The sequence below is a fragment of the Lepisma saccharinum genome, chromosome 5, assembly GCF_977018435.1.
Source record: "Lepisma saccharinum chromosome 5, izLepSacc3.1, whole genome shotgun sequence".
Classification (NCBI taxonomy): domain Eukaryota; kingdom Metazoa; phylum Arthropoda; class Insecta; order Zygentoma; family Lepismatidae; genus Lepisma; species Lepisma saccharinum.
Window position 1 is genome coordinate 37,845,828 of NC_139233.1, and position 22,190 is coordinate 37,868,017.

Here is a 22,190-nt window from a genome sequence, read left to right on the forward strand (position 1 = left end):
AACTTACTTACATTCTTCAACATTACTAAACTCTAATTTCTACCTAGAATGCATTAACTATGCTTTCCACTAAATAAATCTGGGGTAAGTTTGTTACTCGCCGAAGGTTTCTCTTTAATTACATTCCCTGAATGACTTGTTAAACTACCCTTTGAAACATCTTGTTTTGGGGTACCAGGTTCTACTCTAAATTCGTTATGAACTATTGTGGAACTTACGCATTCATTATTTTTCTTCTTCTTTCTACGTAGCACCATGGACTCTTCCGCCACTGACCGTAACCTTGATACAGATCTTGACCGTGATTTCCTAGGAGAGGTAACTACGGGGAATTCTGCCTCCGGGAACAAAGCACTTGGGGGTGGGGGCGGGGGTATGTGATGCATCTCCTCTGCAGTGGTCAATGTTGGCTGCTCCATCTCGTCCCTTCCTGTTGGTGCATTCTTCTCACTAACTTCCTGTCTGGTACCTGTCTCCTCGTCGGTGATTGTGGGGCTATCCGTGTTTCCTCCATTGCTATCTCCTGACGCTGGGACTTCTGCAACTAACGGAGCTGAATCTCTTGGTTTAGTCCGTACGGGTAGCACAGTTGGTTCATATACCATCGGTACATTGTCAGCGGGTATATTAACCGGACCCCTGCGGGGCTGGTTCCCTGAGGATCGACGCTTAGGGCACTGAGCAACTACATGATCCTCCCCCGAACACGCGAGGCACGTACGCACCTGCCCAGGGTAGGTTACCCAATAAGAGTCTCCATTCATTGTTACATATGAGGGTATGGGTTTACGTAGTATCATTTTAATCAAGACACGTCCAGTTCGAGTAGGGTAAATGTGATCTGCAGAGTATGTCTCGTCTTCAATTTTTAACACTTCCCCATAAGACCTCATGACACGACTTATCACTTCTGCACTTAATTCAATTGGGACTACATGGATTCTGACGATTACATGCTGCTGGTGGGCCCATTCTACTTCAACTTTATGATCACCATCTACGTCACTGTAGATTACCTCAGCACCAAAATCATTTAGTAACCGTTCTCCTACCACTTTTGTCGCAAATTTCACGTACAAACGCTTACGAAAGTAATCTATTTCAAAACTGAGCACTTGGTTCGTAGGCACTTGGTAGACATCATGAAACCATCGATGAAAATCCAATGACGTAGGTCGCGTTTTGACCTCACGGAAAACAAATTTCAAGGTGTTTTCTCTTTGTGTATTCATCGTGAACTATTTCATCGTATCTTCACTGGCTCACGGTAATTGTAGTCAAAACCTCGCTTGCACTCCAAAGGAAAAAAAACTAACACAACACTAGCAAACCGTATACGGCCCTAGCTAACTCGGACAGTTCGATCACTAAGCCTTCTCACGCGAAGAGCGGAGCTCGGTACGAACTGATACCTGCACGAGCTGCAGGCAGACTAAACCCGGACCCCTTGATTACAAGGCAATGATGCTACCACTGCGCCATGGGGGAGGCCATCGCTGTCTTGTGGGAGGGGAAGGTGAGCAGGGAGTTGTTTCGTGAACTGGTAGCAATGGTGTGTGCTGCGCTTAGGGGTTGAAATCGTGAAAATAGGTAAGGGGTTCTCTTGAATGCACTATTTTGTAGAGCGCTGTAAGAGCGTGGAAGCGACGGCGTGTTGAAAGGTTGAACCAGCCTAGGTCTTTGAAAGCCGGGGTAAGGTGGTCAAAATGTTTCATGTTATAAATAAAACGTACGCATGCATTTTGTATTCGCTGTAGACGTCTTGATAGTTCACCGTTGAGGTCAACATACGTCAAGTCGCAGTAGTCTATTTGCGACAAAACTAGCGATTCCACAAGTGTTTTCTTTATCTCTTGTGGTAAGATGTTTTTAGGCGGTACAGTGAGTGTAATGCTGCGTAAGATTTTTTGCATATGGCCTTCACATGGTCACTCCAGGTGAGGTTCTCGTCCACAACAATTCCCAGGTCTTTGACCGAAAGTGATAGTGAAATGGGTTTTCCGTCTACAAGAATGTCCGGGATGTAGGACTTCGTTGTTGTGGATATGAGGTGCCGTGAGCCAATTTGATTTGATTTGATTTGATTTAGTTTATTTTACTTCGCGTTTTGTGCCTCTTGGCTAATTTGCGAAGATGGGGATGAGTGATGAAATGATGAAATTGATGAATGGACATTCACAAACAACCAAGCCCGACCGGGATTCGAACCCGGGACCCTTGGCGTCGCAGCGCGATGTGCTAACCACTTTCTTTTTTTTTAAAAAAAAAAAAAAGGTAATACCCCCTACACGGAGGTATCCCCTACCAATCACTCTTTTTCTCACTTTTATACTTTTTCAATTCTTACATTTTCTTTGTTTCTTATCAACTGGACAAACACAAATACCCATGCCTTACCCGGGACTCGAACCCAGAACCCCTGGCGTTGTAGCACGCTCTGTTAACCACTTCGCCACGGAGGTCGACTAACCACTCGGCCACAGGGTCGGGCCCGTGAGCCAATTAAAATACATTTTAGTTTTCTCAGCATTTACTCGTAGACCGTTTGCCTGAGACCACTTACAGACGTTCATAATATCAGCGTTTAGGGCTTTGATGGCCGTATTGATGTTTGTTTTGGTTAACGATAAGTAACATTGGACGTCATCAGCGTACAGATGGTAATTCGTTGAATGAAATGTTTCCGATATATCATTTATGTACATGGAGAACAGTAGCGGAGACAAAAACGCTTCCTTGGGGAACACTGCAATTTATCGGCAGCCATGACGACTTATTTTCAGAAACTAATGTGCATTACTGTCTGGCTGCTAAGAATGATCGAGTCCAGTCAACAGCGGGTTGGGAGAAGTTGAAATAAGATGACAATTTTGCCAGCAGGATATCGTGGTCGACGGTTTGAACCAGTATTGTCAGATATCTCTAATCCATCGCTGACCTTACGTCATCCATCACTTTAATGAGTGCTGTGCTGGTGCTGTGTTGTGGGCGAAAACCGGACTGGAAGGGGTTTAACATATTTTTCGATTGTGCATAATTAAAAATTTGCTTGTGCACGATGTGTTCAAATACTTTTGACAAAGTGGGGAGAATACTGATCGGTCGAAAATCTTGAGCGCTTACTTTTAGCCAGGGGGCGTATGTGAGCGAGTTTCCAAATATTTGGGAATGTGCCAGTATACAGGGATGTGTTGAAAACGTCTGCAATTGCAAATGAGATGTGGGAAGCGATACATTTTAACATGTTTATAGAAATTTCATCTACTCCGGTTGCATTGGTTTTTATTTTATTAATTGCAGTTTGGACCTTAGCATGAGTTATAAAAGAGAAATCAAAACTATTTTTGTTTTTGCTTTTGTGAACACTTATGGAGTCGATGGTACGTTTCTTAATTTTAGGATTTATGTCTGTTGAGTTCTGAAAATGACCATTTAGTTCTTCAGTGGAAATGCCAATTATTTCATTTCTATCACGTTTTTTCCCAAACGCCGAACATTTTAAGTTTGTTCCACAGCGATTTCGGTTGTGATCTATAGTTAAAGAGTTGTCCGGCAAAGGAGAACTTTCTCTTTCGTATTTCCTGCGTGCACCGATTCCGAAGAATGCGGTATTCTTCGAAATAATCACGCACTGACTGGAGGTTTGATTTGAGTGCGGACTTATATTGCCTGTATGCTGCATCTCTGCGGGACATCAGCTGCAGGATCTCGGGGGTAATCCACGGGCTGGGAGGTCTCGCAACTCTCTTTCTTTTCACGGGCGCGTGCTTGTTGTAAATCTGTAGGATGAGGTAGTTTAGGAAGGAGCTTGGTATAGGCTAGCCTCCATTTGTAAAGAGGCGTCCACAAATAGTAATATAACTAACAACATAACATTGCCTAGGAATTATAACTGCAATTATGATCTGGACCTCCACACATGTAAATCCAGACCTCTCATTAAGTACAGTGGACTTGTCACTTAATCAGCTTCCACTCCACTTAGGTATTCACAAATGAACCAAAAATATAGGCATTTTTACTAAAAAAGCAAACACCATTCTAATATAGCAAATAAAATAATTCAGATCAATACTTTCAAAGAGAGAAGCAGAGTGCTACAAAAGGCATTATCTAATGCACTTAAGCACTTACCCGACACTCAATGCACTTTGTACATACTAAACTGAATCCAAATCCACTTGGCAGTTACTTAACTTCAAGTGCACTTAGCAGTTATCTGGTCCAGGGTTCGAATCCCCACTTGGCACGGATGTACATTTTGAGTGTTTCTTCACCGATTTCATCATATCATTACTTATCTCCACCTTCGCGATTAGCCAAAAGTGGCAGAAAAGCGAAGAGAAACAAATCAATCAATCAAACAACTTATCACTTGTCTAACACTTAATGCACTTTAGCACTGACACTCAATGTACTTGGTACTTACGTGACTTGCAATCAGGCACGTATCTATAAATACATTTCGGGGGTCCGACAAAACTGTCTCAATAATAATGGCTAATAATAATAATATAATTAGAATAATTATATTAAATTAATATTAATTAAATATGTAAATCAATTAATATTGTATTATTAATACATGAATAGCTAAAAAATGATAAGAGAATAGATTTATAACAGCATGTATTGATTGAATGATTGATTTGCTTTATCTTACTTAGCTTTTTGTGCGAAGTACAAACATCCATGGCCAGGCCGGGATTCGAACCAGGGACTCCTGGCGTCATAGCGCGATGTGCTAATCTCTCCGCCACGGGGGCCGGCAACATTATGTATTCATTATATAGCATACGTGTAGTTAAGCATAAAAAACAATTGTCCTGGCTAAAAAAATGAATGTCAAGTAGATAAAAAATTTAATATTCATTGAATAATATATTGAATATAAGCGGAAATAACTAACCCTCGATTATATAGCAAATGGTAAACAATTATATTTTTATTATTTAATGTGTATTTTGTAGCTAAGTCTTTGGGAGGGGGGGGTTCGGACCGCCTAGACCGCACCCCTAAATACGTCCTGGCTTCCAATATATTTAACACTTACCGGTCACCCAACAGGAGCATGGATATTCAGTAGAGTTGCACGCAGCACCCGCAACATGGGCTCCAAGACTGTGGCCGACAAAATGGGTCTTCTTATCAGCGCAGTCGGTGTTGCAGCACGCTTCCTCATTGTTGCACAACTTGTACAACCTATCGGCCACTTTCGCGACGCAGTTTCCAACATGTCGCATGCTCAACATGGCCCCGGTATAACATTGTGCTTGGGAATAATTCGACCAGTCCACAGCAAAGACATTATGCGTTCCATTAGCAATTTGAGCTGGAAAATTTAACCAACAGATAAGTCGTATAAAGTTTCAGATTCATTGTATTGTAATAATAATAATAATGTTATATTTCCCTATTAACTTATACATAGTAGAATACATCTAAGAAGTATTAAAGAAACTGATATAAATTATTTTAAATAATAATATTACGGGATGCAATCGTTTTTAATTAAATTTGACCATAGAGACTTGCACTCCGTTTATAATGCAGTACTGAAAATAGAATTATGATGTAGGAAGTTATTTAAACGCTAGAAACTCCATCTTTTTACCTTCTTTCATGAAATAAGCAAATAAAAGGACTTGACATGTTGTTTTATTCTGCTATTATCACAATATTAAGAATTTTAATAGTATATGGTCTCTGCCCCTTCAGCGTCTCATTTTTGTGCAGTCCCCAGAACTTGCAGTCCTAGGATAGCATGGTGGCAAATCCCCCACCCCCTTCCTGAGTGTAGGAGAGTTTGAACCCTTATCTGTGGTTTGAATGGTCCTGTACCGTTCATTCACCCACAATGATGTTATCTAATATGTAATCTTGGTTTTCTTCACCCAGTGGAATGAATAAATTTATAAAATATCGTAATAATTCATATTAATTCTGACGATGCATTGTCATCACTCACAAAACATGTTTTCAGCGTTGAAATTAGTGATTGTGGGATGTAGTTACGTTTCTTTATCTATTTTATTATGTGCTTCATCTGGGTATTCATACCTACTAGCTTAGTATTGAACCAAATATATTAAATTCTTGATTAAATAATCTAGAACATTACACAATGACATTTCGAAATTTCATAAAACTAATTTATCATATTTCAAATGAATAACTAACTTGTTAAATACAATAGCTTAACTATCAGATTCAAGGTAAATTCGAATTAACCGAAAAATGTCAAATTCGTAATTTATATTTTTATGTTCGTTTCATACTTTATTTTATTTTGGGTTGAAATGCAAATTGCTTCATTTGAGAGCTAGAATGACATAATTCAAGACCGCAAAGTCAATCTGATACTATTCGCCTGTGATACAGCAACAGTCTTCTCAACAATTTAGTCTTAAAAGCCATATAATGTAGAGTGTAACAATTTTCACGTCATACATATTTTGTTAAGAAATTATAAATAGTTACATTCACTGAAAAAACGTTTAATTTTCGAGAGGTCACTCTTCCATTGTAGTAAAATAATGAATTATTTGTGAAGACTCTCGACTTACCGTTTCTGACCATCACTATACCCTCCTCATCTGCAGATTGGGATAATCCATGAATCAGAAAGGAATTTGGTTTTTCGCAATTCCATCCTTGTGTTTGAAGTTCGTCTGCATTGGATTGGTTAACCAAAACTTTGGTAGAATTGTTGCTGGAATAGAAAAGTTGTTCGATTTAATAAAACTAAGGGATCTTTATACGGCGTGTTCATTAAATGCTAATGAAATATGCGCAATATCTTCCAGATCTACTTCACAAATTTCAACTTGCAAATTATTGGACATTATGCATTGTCTGGTGCTTCTGCATTTGCCTATTCTGACACTTCGTAACGAAAGAGGTGAACAAATTTATATTCCATGGTTCGGATCGAACCAATGACGTAGTAATTAGTTAATGCACCGGAGTTGAAGTATAATGCAGATCGCAGGTTCGATTCTCACCATTTCAAAAATAATTGTATTCACTTAAATACATGAGAAAATGTACTCTCAGCAAACATACTGTTTAAAATTAGAATGTCTACCAGTCAAGTCTGTCAGAAAGTCAAGAACAATGAAGAATTTTTTTTTAGGTCTATCTCAACTTTATCCCCCCCCCCCATCTTCGTCTTGGTCTTCCTACTGGTCTCTTACCATCAGATTTCCCAACAAGATTACTGTAAGTCTTCTTTCCTCTCCCATTCGTACCACATGGCCTGCCTGCTCACCTAAGTTTTCTTGATTTAATCATTCTAATAATATCTGAACATGAATACAAATTATGTACTTAAAATTATGTAACCTTCTCCACTCACCTGTCTCCTCATCCCATTTAGGCCCAAATATTTTCCTAAGGATATATTATTATAAAAATATCTATTTCCTTAATTTCCAACTATACCGAAGTACAGCGCCTTGAATAACGTAGTGTGGAAAACGACCCAAGAAACTGGTTCCCCAGACGGATGAGAAACATAGATGGCAGTGCGATCAATGTCGGTGCTAATTTTCTTATGAAAGTATTGCGGCTTTGTTAGTTTTTGGAATATATTATGTAGATTTGTTTGTCTTGAAAGGCGGTACGTGAATTGATGGAAACAGTTATATTTGTGGAGTGATTTGCAGTCACGAAATGGCATTAATTTGGAAAGAAAAGTAAAATAAAATAAATAAATAAATAGTATGCGTAACACAAGAATAAACATCGCAAAGTGATTCCGGACGTCAGGTGTTGGATTGTGTACTAGAGTTTTATTTCTCTATGTTATTAGAATATAAATAGTATCCTGAGAGATATTTCATACCGAGGCGACAAACCACAAGTGTCGCTTGGAAGCGAGCAGTCCGTAATCAATGCAGCCTTTCGAACAGTAGGGACGCAAGCTCTGACTGCACAGTTTCCTCAAGGAGATTTTACACCAAAGCGACACGCGACAACGATACGAGTCTTTCACACCAAAGCGACACGGATCCTTAAGTCCAAGGAAACTTTCACACCGAAGCGACAAATGTTGCTTGGAAACGAGCCAATCAAGAGCAACATTTCACATCGTAGCGGTATGACGGGAAGCACAGGCCAGCGTTCTGTTGGTGAAATCCTCAAGCGACAAGTGTCGCATGCCCCTTGTCGCTTTGGTGCGCAATCTCCCTAAAGCAAGACACTCATTGCATCGCGTATGCGCGAACAACAAACCACGGCAACATGTTGCAAGCTATTGAGGAAATGGCCCAGTTTGAGCGACGCACAAGCGACAAAGCGACACGTGTGACTTATCGTGTCGCCTAGATCTGTTGTTGTAATGTGCGGTTTTTCGTGTCGCCTATCTGTTGTTCGCACAATTAGCAGCGAACGCTTGCCAATAGACTGAAGGCACCATGTCGCTTGTCACTTAGTTGGGAACTCCCCCTGTAGCGCGTCGCTTCGGTCTGAGCACCCTTCCTTTAAGTGGCTTTCCGACCGAAGTAACAAGTAGCACGCGAATACACCATATGAACGTGTCGTTTCCTGTTTGGACCCTAATGTGCAATGAATACTATTTTACAGTCTGGAAGTGTGTGTCACTAGTGTGACAGTGTGAACATCCAGTGTCGCTTGTCCCATTGGTTTGAAAGTTTCCTTACACTCATGTCGATGGCACTAAGAAAGTTTTGTGGGGTTCCCCTTGTCGTTTCATCATTATCATCATCGCCGCGATTAGTTTAAAGCGGAAGAAAAGAGACAGTAAATATCCAAAATACAAATGCTTCAGTGTGTATATCTTTAAATGAAATGATGAAGATGATAATAATAATGAACCTAATTCATACACAAAAATTTAGTTGCCAAGACCATTCCACGCGTATTTTTTCTCCCGTATTATTAACGAAAGTATGACGTTAACAGGACCTGGTCGACTGTCTAGAATGTTCGTTAATATCTTCGCGACCACTGTACCAAATATCATAGCAATTATCACATTCATAGAAATGCTTCATGTAAAAGAATCAGACGTTGCAGCGAAAACTTCATTTACTTCCATTATAAGCAGACGAATACCAAGCACCGGGTTCAACACCAGCGCCTGTAGCGGATCATTTTGGAGTGGAACCAGTCAGAGCGCGCAGAACTGTGCCGTTTTCCACACTACGTTATTCAAGGCGCTGTAACCGAAGTATGGGGCGATTAAATACATGTTAAGAAAAAGGAAAGAATGGTCAAGCAAGAGTCATGAAAAAGTCAAGAATTTTGAATTTGTTATTTTGGTAGACTCCCTGAAAATATTTTACGTAGCTTTCATATCTCTTTGAATTTGAATTTTATTTTTCTTCCGTTGACCCTTGTTTAAAAGGGCATGGAAAACGTCAAGATACATAATGAAATAATAATTAGTTAAGTACATCATAACAAAAAAGAAGAAACATTGCATAGTACATTACATCACTACACCAAAGTAAAAATGAAAAAATACACTTCATTACACTACAATAAAAATAAAAAAACACATTATCATTGTTGCATGATTGAAATAAGAATGCAATTAAAATACACCTTTTTTAGTACATTGGCCTTGTATTGTCTTGTTCCATGAATTCTCCGATACTGTAGAGAGCTCTATCTGTCAAATATTTTTTTATTGTTTGAATTTGATTATCTTTTGGAGATATCAGTTTTATGTCATGAGGCAGCTGGTTGTAGAATATTTTTCCGGCATTCATTGGTGATTGTTTTGAGATATTGAGTCTGTGTTGGTTCTGGTAATAATTATCTTTCCCCCTTGTATTGTGGTTGTGTAATTGGTTATTTTTAGTCATGCTTCCAGTATTTAGAACAAACATTATAGCCTTGTAGATGTATAGGGAGTATATTGTCATTATTTGTTTTCCCCTAAATAACTCTTTGCAAGATTCCCTACAGATTAATCGCAACAGTTAATGAATGATGAATTGATAAAAATGAGATGGGACAAACATAACGATACATCCATGTCTTACCCAGAGTTCCAAACTGCACCTGTGGCTTCCCGCCAGCAGGCCGGCTAGAGTTAATAGGAATGGGCTTTGGGGGGGGGAGGGTAAGAGGGAGCGTTGTCTCCCGTGGAAAATGAATGTCAACCTTAAATTATATAATTTCACACACTTAATATCAATTTAGTCACAGTAACCTGTGTTAATTATTATAAAAGCTGGAAATTTCCAAAGAGACAGGAATAAAGATCACTGCAAGAAAGGTTAAGTATAATACTGTGCAACACAACTAAATATATAAGCTTGGAGCATTGAAATTTACGTCCTAATACGGTCGTGTGGGTAAACCACGTACTTCTCGTTAATGCAGGTTTTTTGGTGATGTAGTACTTACGGGTAATAGTAGATGCTGATTTTGTCGTCTGGACACGGCGCTCCGGGAACTCCAAGCACGCAGTCGGTAACATTATTCTTTAGTATATCCGGTAAGGTGTTGCACACTGATAAATCAAAACCTGCATTGACAGAGAAACAGATCATTAATATGGACCGTAACAAGTGCCGAAAGGGAAGTATGGTACAAATCCATAATTAAATTGTGATTGGTTAGTTGTAGCTCTAGTTCATCATTCGCAATTATGTGTTATGACATCTGGTGAGAAATTCTGAAACTACGTTAACATATAGTGGGATTGCTTGCGTCGACATGGCGGGTTTTTTTTTTTAATAGAAGGGCTTAATCTCCCTCCCCCAGCTAATAATAATAATACCCCGTGGCGCAACAGCTCATTGAGGGCCCGGGCCTCAACCGACTGCTGGTCTCACTCTCATCTGATCCTACTCACCCCAGGTGGGAGATCATCCAGCCAGTTACGGGGTGACGTGTGGTCAGCACGACGAACCCCAGTCGTTGTTGTATGTTTCTACGACCCGGTTACGCTACTCGTTCCTTGCTCCCAAATTTCCTCACGATGGTGGATGGGCACCGGTAGCATACACAGGCCAAAATCTCAGAAGAAAGGTTGTTTCGCTTCCCCCAGGAGACTCAAAATTATGAGCGTTCCGTAGCCAGAGCCCAAAGCATGACGCCCACTGATGCACGGCAAAACACGGAAATACACGGCAACAGAACTTCTGTTGTCTGCTTCTATTGAAATCAAATGGTTTAACGCCAGAAGAAATTTAAGAAATTTCCGGCCAGAAGTCTGCAGGTTATCTTAAGGGTTGTCACCCACTGAAACGCCGGAAGTGAAACTGTTCCGTTCTGTTGCCACGCTTTCGGCGTCTCAGTGGGCGTCAAGCACGGCCACGGTACAGTACCTCCCTCCCGAACTGCCTCCGTTATATTTTATCATTTGAATATTGTCGTCATCACATAATATTTTTAAACAATGTGAAACCTAAAATGCATCTCAAAATGATTACGGCACGTTTCGCCTTATTGCGCTTTCACCTCTCCTAAATTCGTGTGATTTATGTGACACTAACTTTCTAAGGCGAAACAAAACATCCCATTTCGCCTTATCCTGTTTCGCCTTACACACACAAAAAAATCCCACCAGGGAATATTATTGACATGGAGGGTCATTATTATTAATGTATTATTAACCTAACCTAACCTAACCGACAGGACAATGGGAGCCAAGGTAGGCAACTTCACAAGCTCTGCGCTCCCATTATGAATTACCCTTCAAGTCGATAATATTCCCAGGTGGGGAATTTTTTGTGTGTAAGACGAAATGGGATGTCCCGTTTCGCCTTAGAAAGTTCGTGTCACATAAATCATTTGAAATTCTATTGGGGGAGGTGAAAACGCAAGAAGGCGAAACGGTAGACAACGCTCAAAATACACCATGCAGCTCGTACTTAGTAATAAAAGTTTCTTGATGTCAGTTTACTGGTTACAGTGTATGAAGCACTGCAACACAAAAATCTCTACAAAATGCATACTTGTCAGTTGTCAGTTTCATAAATCCATAGGTATCGCAGGCCGGTACTCGAACTCGGAACCATGGATGAGTAGATCGTGAGTCGATCAACCGATACATTCGACCACCGAGGTGGCAGAAACATATATTTAACCAACCATGTTTTTTCAAGTACACCTTACACACGGTCGTATGCAAAGTTTTTGAAACTTAATCTTCGGATTAAAGATACGCAGTATCCAACTTGGACAACTTCATTCTGGTGATGGTATTGATAATCACCTTATCGGGAAGAGATATCACATATAAATATGTTTAGGAAACCTAAGGTATATAATTATGATTATAAATACTGAATGAACATCTCAACCCGCACAAAATATACACCCGTGTACATTTATAAGTAGGAGGTCCTATTTTCATGATTTTGTTTATAATTTTTCTAATTTTCTAAGGAGTGCGTACATACCTGCTGTAGCTTATTCTGTAAATTTGACTTGGTTTACCGTAACAATTCTTATTTATTGTATGTATATTTATTATACACCCAATCAAGATTAATTAGAACAGAAATAAAACACCAATACAGACACGTAAAGTAAAAACAGAAGTCCGATAACTTCAAATTTTTCGACAATGTATATATTTTTTCATAAAATCTCCCTTTTTACTTAAAATTGGAACCAGATATCCCTCCAATAAGGAAAATTTCCCTTTATGTAGCAACACTGTGTGTGCCGACCGCGGCACAGAAAGCAGGAAGGAACAAGCAGTGTTCTGCCAACGCTGTTTCCAGCTATGGAACCGACGCCGCAGATCACGTGTTTTAATTAGCCACTCTCTTCGGCTCCCTAGGCCTCCCCGCGTACAAAGGAGAGAAAATCCGGTCGTCAGACATCGACCAGTGGTGTACATAAACCAGTATTTTAAGTTATTAAAGTAATATAGTTAAATTCGGGTTTAGAAGCTTGATTTAATAGTTTACATATTACATAATTAACAAGTAGCCACATATGAAAGCTAAATGAATAAACATATACGAAAAAAGCTGGTTTACCGGCCGCAAGCGCGGTATGGAGATCTCGTCCCAGTGTCCCTGAAATTGTATAGAAATTTATGTCATGAATAGAAACTAAGCTGATTGGTTAGAGCAACATTTTCTATGTATCATAGAGTATTTTAACTATTTCTCAGTAATATCAGCATATTTTTAATTCTTAAATGTTAAAATAACTTTTTTCTAGAATTTACTATTTTCGAAGTGCATTAAATTTGCTTAGTTTTTGTCAGTCGAAGTAGGGAGAAACATTTTTAATAAGAAAGCTTTGTTGACAGAAAATAACTTGTCTTTAAAATTGAACATTTGCCTAAGGCAGTAATTGTACACAATTTATGGCTCATAAAGTCAACTAGTAAGGAGTATGTTAAATATCCTGTCAGAAGGTATTGATATTTGGAGGCTATGAATAAAATAAACAATCCTTATAATTTATATTTCGTTTTTTTTAGTCTTGTACAAATATTTAACTGCATGAGGAAAAAAAATTAGAAGATATTTAAATTGTTGTTAGGACTATATTTAGAAGGTCATAAGCATATTCTATATTCTGCTTACATTGTGGTTTTTAGGTTATAGAAATCTTACCCTTGTATGTACGCGTATGTTGCATATCACACTATTGGGATTATAGTTTATAAAGCAAGTTTATCAATCTATATCAGGAGGCAATACATATATCAACGGGAGGTTTGCATATATGTGTTTATAGCAAAGAAGTAAGCTGTTGTTGGTAGTAAGCATTGCCGGATTTAGCGGGAGGGGCACGGGGGCACGTGCCCTTCCAAAAGTAGGCTATTATAAAAAGCATTGATAGCATTATATTACAAAGAATAAAATATGTTCGAGCATTTCTATACCTGATAGTAATAGAATAAAACGAAGTTTAGCACAAGTACATTAATTCTGCAATCATGGTTAATGCAAATTACGAGAACGACTTCTATTTCATAAAGATCTGCTACCTTAGAATCAAAGAATCATGGTTCGTTTCCTGGTGGAGGTACATTGTAGAAAAGTGGTTCGGATTCCACTTTGAAGGTACAGTCTTGATTAGTTTATCTGATAACAAATTGCACCTTAAACGAATTTTTGGGGGACCTGGGACCAGCTGCCCCCGACTTTTTCACCACTTTTGCCCCCGTACTATGGCCTCTTAATGCTTGTCTATCAAGAGGAGACCCCCTCTCTCCTTCCCAAGCGCCGATACTGGTCACGAAGTATTCGGATAGTTAAGAGTTTCGCAAATTAAAAATGTTTTGAAATTTCCCTTATTTTATTATACCAGAAGCATTGAACAGCCACGATAATTCTATGTTTAGAAAATAATATATTTATAAATTAAATTATACGCATTCGCAATTATTATTACAATAAAGAATTCTAAATGTGAGTTAACCCATAGCCCACTATGATGATTGGGTGCCAAAACTGGGGGGCAAGATCAATTCACTTTCTCTTAGTAGACAAGTTTGAGTATGCGTTTTTGTTTTAGATCCACTTTTATGCACAGATATACTAATTGGGCCTGGACCTACAGTTTAAAGTTGGATCTGAACCACTATGTTCCTCCACCTGGTCTGGGTAGACAAGGCTTAGCATCGAGAGGCCATAAAGCAGGTACAAAAGTGGAAATAGTGGGAGGGGGCAACTGCCCCCATACCCCTCTCCAATCGCCGCCACTGCTGGTAGCCTTGCATCATTTATGCATGGACAAAATTGAGATTTTTACAAGTTTGAAAAATGGTCGATGTTATTTTCGTAGCTTCTTATAGGTTCACATTCTAAAATTTAATGGCTCGAGGGGGAACGCACGGCCCCAATTGGCCCCTCCCCTGGGTACGGGCCTGTCTTGACGTGAATATTATACTGTGTCTGTGTGTGTGTGTGTTAATATCTATAATAAATATATATATATATGTAATATATATACGTATGTGTGTGTGCGTGTGTGTGTGTGTGTGTACAGTAGAGACTGCTTTATACTCAGTTCTGCGTAATTCTGTTATATACGTAAACCAGCTGATTGCCCAGCGTTGCCCGGGTATTTATTAATCCTAATCTTCTATTAGACAGGAATGTAATGAATTCTAACTATAGTGTAAAATGAACTTGGAATTGAACGGCATTGGGAGTGTCACTATTCATCTCAGTGGCCCCGAAAACTATGGATTCCACACTAATATCGGTCGTTTTACATGTCACCCACTTCCCACCCCCACCCCTAGGGGTGCCAGGGATGTCTTGGAGTTGAACGGCATTGGGGATGTCACTATTCATCTTACCGACCCCGACAACTGTGGATTCCACACTAATATCGGTCTTTTTCGATTATTTTTACATGTCACCCCTTCCCATCCGCACCGCTATTGGTGCCAGGGGTGTCTTACCCCGACAGTATTTCTTTCCAGATTGTAAGTCATATGTGTACCAAGTTTGGTCATCGTGAATGTCACCAATTCACTGCGAAAACTATGGATTCGACACTAATGTTGGTCATTTTTTATATTTTAATTTTCACCCCCTCTCTCCCCATTCCGATACGTGATGATCTTGGAGTCGAACGGCATTGGGAGTGTCACTTTTGATCTTAGCGACCCCGAAAACTGTGGATATAACACTAATATCGGTCGGTTTCTATTATTTTTATATGTCACCCCTCGCACTCCACCCCTAGGGGTGCCAGGGGTGTCTTACCCCCACAGTATTTCTTTCCAGATTGCAAGTGATACGTGTACCAAGTTTGGTTGAAATCGCTCCAGGCGTTCGAGAGTTATGCCGGAACAAACATATATACACATATACACACATACATACATTTTTATATATATTAGATTACTGTAGGTACCTGCAAAATAAAATTTAAAAACGTGTTAATTACACCTTATTTGTACGTAATGCATTTATACGTAATTCGGTGTTATACCTATTAATTTTCCTAAAATACAATTGATATGTACGTAACCAAGCTAGAAAAATATCGCAGAAGTGACTGTTTTTAGTTGCTACTGGAAAGAGGAAAAGTTACACGCTTGACCAGAAAGTAAAATTTATGCAGGAAGTGGAAGCTAATCCACATAGAAATAAAACTGAAATAGCTGCAGATTTAGGTATTACTTATACCACACTTGGCGCATAGTAAAAGAAATTCTATCATTAGACTACGATTTTTTAAAATTGGGTAGTAAAACTATGAAACTTTAGTGTGTTGCAGTATTTCAATATCAAAGTATTCACTAATAAAGTGGCAAATGTAATGTATTTAAGAATGAACTTTTAAATTCGTTAATTTACCACTTTATGACGGAAATAACCTGTCCTCAAAATATATACAATTACAGTATTTTAATAATGATATGACATGGTATCTAAATCTGATTTGTAAGGTATTCTCAGTTATACGCATTCTATTCTATTCTATTCACCTTGAGATACTTATAACTCAGGTTCAACTGTATATATATGTAGGAATGCTGTGATTAATATCTAGAAATATCAGTGTATTTCCAGTGTTAGATGTCCCACGTGCCTACTGCATATTCTGTGCCCCTCCCAGGAAAAAAATGCATTTCCGCCTGTGGTAGTTAGGATAAAAAGTCCACTTTCAGAATTTCAGGCTACAGATGGGAGCACGATTACGAAACATGTATTCACAACAATCATTTCCTATATTTAGTACAGTTTTTTACTGAGAGTTGAAAAAAAAAGTGCATTTCCGCATCGAATTAAGAAAAAGGTTTTCAAGTTCGTTGGTGTGCATTAAAGGTCAAATGACGTTTACTACTGGCAGTGACGTGCGATGGGATGTGTGCCCATTGTTGAGAAGGGATGTTATCGAGACGAGGTTTGGTATATCCTGTACCAGCTAAGAGCAGACGAAGTGAACGAGAACAAGTCTCTGCGCAAGTAGTGACGCGAGACGGCTCCACCAATGAACAGTGAGAAAAACGAGTTTGCGTAATGGACGACTGGAGTTACCCGCTTTTCCTGCTTTTCTCTGTCAGCGTTGCAAACTTTTGAAAACGATAATACCGTACGGACAAGGCAATATAGCTTACGGACTAAGCTCTGGACCGTACGTCCGTACATACCATGAAATTACATGTACGGTGAGGATCGTACGGTTGGCAACGCTGCGCTTTCACCACTCGATTTCCGCCCCCCTCCTCTGCCGCTATGCGCTACCCTTCTCTACAATTAGCTGGGACAGAGTATAGTGTATAGGACTCGTCTATAACTGTAAATGATTGTCTCGTTCTGGGTCTTATCTTGAAGTGGAGTGTAAGAGGTGACACTTTCCGAAACATCCCAAATGTCAACCCTCGTTTCACGTAGTACACCCTGGACTGCATTTTGTAAACTAGCGAGCCTCTGGTGTTTTGACGCACAGCCAGTATACGTAATACATACTCTGGAGGTCTAGGGATGTCCCTATATGTTTGTGACTGTCACTTAATTACTTTGCGAATTAAACTTTTTGCTTTGTGGAAGATGCCCCCTTAGTGGCGTACTTGTGATTTCATTTTGGGAGGTAGTTTTTGTTTGGGTATGTAAATTTGTATATATGTAGTAAATTTTCTCAAGTGCAATATTTCGATAAAAATACACAAAGTAATAAAATATAATGTGTTAACTTTTTCAGACCGGAGAAAAATATTCGCTGAACTTTCATGAATAAATTATGTCCGTCAATTTTGACTATGAACAATTATAATGTATATTCACGAGTACTTCGTTCATCCTAATTTTGCACCAAAGACAGTTTAATAATAAATTATTTTTAAGTTCCGGGTAATACAGACACAATTTTGTTAAAACAAAAGAAGACTTGTGTATGGTCGCACCGCACGTTCTTTCATAAAATCTGCTACGATTATGCGGTGACATAAGGTAAGTAGATAACAGCTTGCTGTTAGCTGTGAGGTTGGCAAATTGCAGAATGGTGCGAATGCTTTTTCCATTGTGTTTATTACATAGTTAACAAATGGTATTCTATGTACAGAATATGCATTCAATTTCATATATATGAGGTGGATGAAAACATCCCTGGCAGAGATGATTTTTTTTTCCGGGGATAATTTTTTTGATCCCCGGCATCCCACCCGTTAATCTCCACAGTTCACTTAATCCATCTAATCTTACCGACCATTCATCCTCATCTTCGTGATTTGCCAAAAATGGTAGAAAAGCGAAGTAAAATAAACAAAGCCAATCAGTCGTCTTGAAGTGTACTTGCCCGTCTCTTTATCGGTCGCGTATCGTGTCTCGGGGGCCTCTTTATATGGGGTAGTGATAACGTTGTCGCTTTTGTTATCAAGGGCTCCCGGCTTTAATACCCGGTGGAGGCACATTGTCGCCTTTGTTATCAAAGAGTCCCGTTTTCGATACCCGGTGGAGGCACATTGCACAGTGCTTCGGATCCCACTTTAAACTGTAGGTTCAGTCCCTGTTAGCTTATCTGGCCATATAGTGGACATAAAACAATTATTCTCGAGTCTCGAAATGTACTATACTCACCACATTTAAATAATGCATGCCATTACACAAAGTTTTACAGTCATTATAGCAAACTACCTTTTTACGTGCCAATGAAAATTGGTAGAGAATCCTTATACCTTTCACGAATTTATTCGTGTTTAGTGTGTTATACAGTATGTTTAGTGTGTGGCAGTCTATGCAAACATTAGTGTTACAATAAAGAAGTAAACGTAGACGGTGAGTAGTATATTTTCTATTTCCCGTATAGTGTTAACATTTTTTTGAATCACCCTGTATATGCACAGGTTCCAAGTTTGGATGACATTGCAATTAGTGTAAACAAAATACATAACTTATCCATTAATAATCCGGTGAATATCCGCTTGTTATGCCTGAAGAAATTGCATAGTTAAGTAAATTTGGTTTAAGTAAAACTTTCAAATAACACACCAAAGTCTCGAACGGATCCTTGTCGTTAACAAGGTCTTGGACTCGTCTCGATTTTACAGAGATCTCGTACTTGGTCTCGATAAATCTCATTCTCATCTCGGTATCATCCCTATTGATAAGAGGCTCCTTGGACCTTAGACCCACTTATACAGGCACGTCATTGGAAAAGTTACTACCTTATTGCTATTTTTTTACAATCAATTTCAATTTGCTACAATTATCAATACTATGTTTGCCTTACTTGTGTCACATTTGAGTTCCGTTATATTTGATTGTTTCCCCTCAGTTTTGTACTCTTTATGTTTCTCCATTATATATCCGTGTGTTTTTTTATTGTGGACACGGAGAATTTCATTCAATGAGTGAAATATTTTCAGGCGAGCTTTGCTTCGTCTCTTCTGGTGGCTAATATTCTCTCTCCCCTTCTCTTTATTTACAACTTTGTTTCTCATTTTCCTCTCTTTTCTACCTTCTCTCTCTCTCTCTTTCTCCCTCTTTTTCTTTCTTTCTCTTTTGTTCTTTCTTGTCTCTCTTTGCTCTCTCTTTCTCTTTTACTTTTTACATCCGTTTCCCTATCTTCGCTATTCTCTCTATCCCTTTACTGCTTATTCTACCTGTCTTCCTCTCATTGTTCGTATCTCAATCTGAGCATCTCTCTCTCTTTCTGTCTTACTTTGCCTCTCTTTCTTTATCTTCGTTCCATATCTCTCTCCCTCTCTATTCCTTTATGTCTAAATCTATTTCTCTCTTTCCCTCCTTTCTCAAACTCTCTCTCTCTTTTTCTTACTTCTTTGTTTCTTCATTTCTTCCTCTGTTAATTTGTCTTTCGATGTTTCTATTGCTTTCACTCTCTCTCCATCCTTCTATCTGCTTGTGCTCCAGCACATTAGGACTTGATTCACATCTACGCTTAAGTAACGCTCAGATCACTCTCTGCTCACGGTCCGGTCAAATATTGTTCAATGATTTTTAAATAGAAGCATTCACACCGGTCAAAGGTTCGCTCCAATCACGCTCAGCTCGCGGTCCTGTGACGATTGGAGCGTGAGTGGGGTGGAGCTTGGCTGGGCCGAAGCTTAATCGTTGATGTGAAAGCGTGTAACGCTCAATACACAGTTCAATAACAGTCTTCAGCCCGGTTGCAGCGGATACGTAACCCAGTTTCCTGCGTAGAAGATGAGCGGCCAGAAGTTGAAGATCTTTTGGAACACAGAGAAAGGTGAGTATAAATAAAATTGTATATAAAAGCCTCTTTTGAAAATATTTTCTTCTCGATCCTGTTTGTAAAATAGCGATCAAAGTATGCGCTTTCGTGAACCCGAGTAAAACAAATTAAGAAAGAAAAACTGACTTCGAAACAACCGAATTACAATCACAGCCAGTGAAAAAAAAATCAATGAGGAACTAACCACAAATATGATCCATGAGTTCTTTGGACCTTATTCTTGTTTTCTAATCTGTTGCATCATTATCGTGTGCATGATCAAACCGACAAAGATGTTTCAATCCCACTGACGCACTGGCCCCTGTTTAGTCCCTCCTTCTATACAAATTTGCAAATACATTAATATAAATACTAAAATTACAACGCAATTTTCTTATTTTACAGATGAGGTTCTAAACTTGTCTTGTTTTGCGGCTTGCACTAATTTTGAATGAACCCATAACCTTTTCCGCTTTCGCAATTCTTTTTCATTTTCGTCTAACACCAGTGCTATAACAGCCAAGTCGGTTGTTGAAAAACTCTTAAACATCGTAATTAGCAGAGCCGGCAAGCTCTTAATACCAAAGAAATTTGCGTACACTGGCAACACACCGACACCAGACTGACGATGACCGGAGCGAAGCTTTATCGCTAGTGTTCATACCCCCTGACCGTGAGCGAATCGTGAGTGGCGGGTGACCTGAGCGTTACTTGAGCGTAGAAGTGAATAAGCTTAAGTCTGCTATAAATGATTCTAAAAAAAAATTCCTTCTAACTTATTTTGGCGCTCAGGATGGCGAGCTAGAGCCACCTTCAACCACGCGATGGCGACGCCAGTTTTATTTCCTTTAAGCTTATATTTGTAACTTCGTACCAAATTTTGACATATGTTCAGTGACTTGAAATAGTGTCATGTGCATTTACTGTATCAGAGGTGTAGTGTATATTTATTGTAGCCTTACACATGCCATTTTAATTATGAGTAACGCGATGATATAACTTGAAATATTACGTACCTTGACATTTGCTGAAAGTGGATATGACAACCACAAGTCCTAAGAAGAATCTCAACCTCGATACGTTCGCCATCTGGTGGACAAACTGAAACAAGTGGCTGGAAGTATGAAGCTGAAGTATACCAGCGAGTCGTTTGTCTAGCTTATATGTGTATGTGCATGAGAGGCGTTGTCATAATTACCGCGGGTTACAAATGGGTTCCTTCCGATCTGTTGTAGAATGGCCTTCAATTTATCATAGCACAGAAGCAAAAGTCAGGATATAACGTATCCCACTCCATTTTTAAATATAATAACTAGAACGCAGTAATAGTTACGCAAGCTATTTACCTCGAACTACAAAGAAAATCTCCTAACTTTTAACGATCGGATGTGATCTCCATTCTGCGCCGGAAATTTCTAAATAGCCTTTTTTATGGGGATTATTTCTGGTGCAGAATTAGATGTTCGGCCGTACTGCTGAAGAATATAATGTTTTTGCTTGGAACTTTGAAGAATTTGGTTCCCTCAAGGAGACAGGGCCACCAGGGCGGCAAGAGGGGACAGCAGCCCTACCATGCATTTGTCTGTGTGAGTGGCGTAACAAAATCATCAAGGGCCCACCCGTAAGAATCAAATTTACCACCTTAAGCAGCGGGTTAGGGGTAACTTAGCGGGGGCAAAAGTGGCACTTTTCCTCCCCCCCCAATTTCAGGCTATTGAATTTAAAAATTGAGTATACTCTTCTTAACCTTCTAGGACTTGAGTAGCAAAGCAAGAGTTGAGGCTCAAGTTTTATTCTGCCCCCCCCCCCCAAGTTAAGCTCAGTCGTTAGGGCATCTGACTACCATGCGTGAGACCCGGGTTCGATCCCCGGCGGGGGAGAACCGGGATTTTTCCCACCTGTTCAAGCTGCTCCGGCGCCCACCCAGCTCGTATAAAGTGGGTACCTGGAGGAAACTCTGTGGGGTAAAGGCAGCCAGGGTCGTGGTGCTGATCACAACACCCCACCTTCGGCCGTGATCAAGAAAGTGTGGGGCCCTAACTCCACAGCCCCTATTCGCCTTAATGGCGTGATGCAAAACACAGAGA

The 22,190-nt window shown here is 39.5% G+C and overlaps 1 protein-coding gene across 2 annotated transcripts in view; it reads right to left on the reverse strand.

Moving 5' to 3' along the window:
• LOC145988330 (inactive pancreatic lipase-related protein 1-like) overlaps window positions 1-21,319 on the reverse strand; it is a 38,241-nt gene extending 16,922 nt beyond the window's left edge. Inside the window, exons 1-5 of one of the 2 annotated variants that reach the window (XM_083123196.1) lie at window positions 21,120-21,319; window positions 12,972-13,010; window positions 10,381-10,501; window positions 6,567-6,712; window positions 5,054-5,332 (exon numbers count right to left, since the gene is read on the reverse strand). In XM_083123196.1, the coding sequence (XP_082979322.1) occupies window positions 5,054-5,332; window positions 6,567-6,712; window positions 10,381-10,501; window positions 12,972-13,010; window positions 21,120-21,192 (658 nt within the window). In that variant the 5' untranslated portion in view covers window positions 21,193-21,319. The remainder of the gene's footprint in view (window positions 1-5,053; window positions 5,333-6,566; window positions 6,713-10,380; window positions 10,502-12,971; window positions 13,011-21,119) is intronic. The other variant, XM_083123197.1, reaches the window with a different exon arrangement.
• Between the last annotated feature and the right edge of the window lie 871 nt (window positions 21,320-22,190).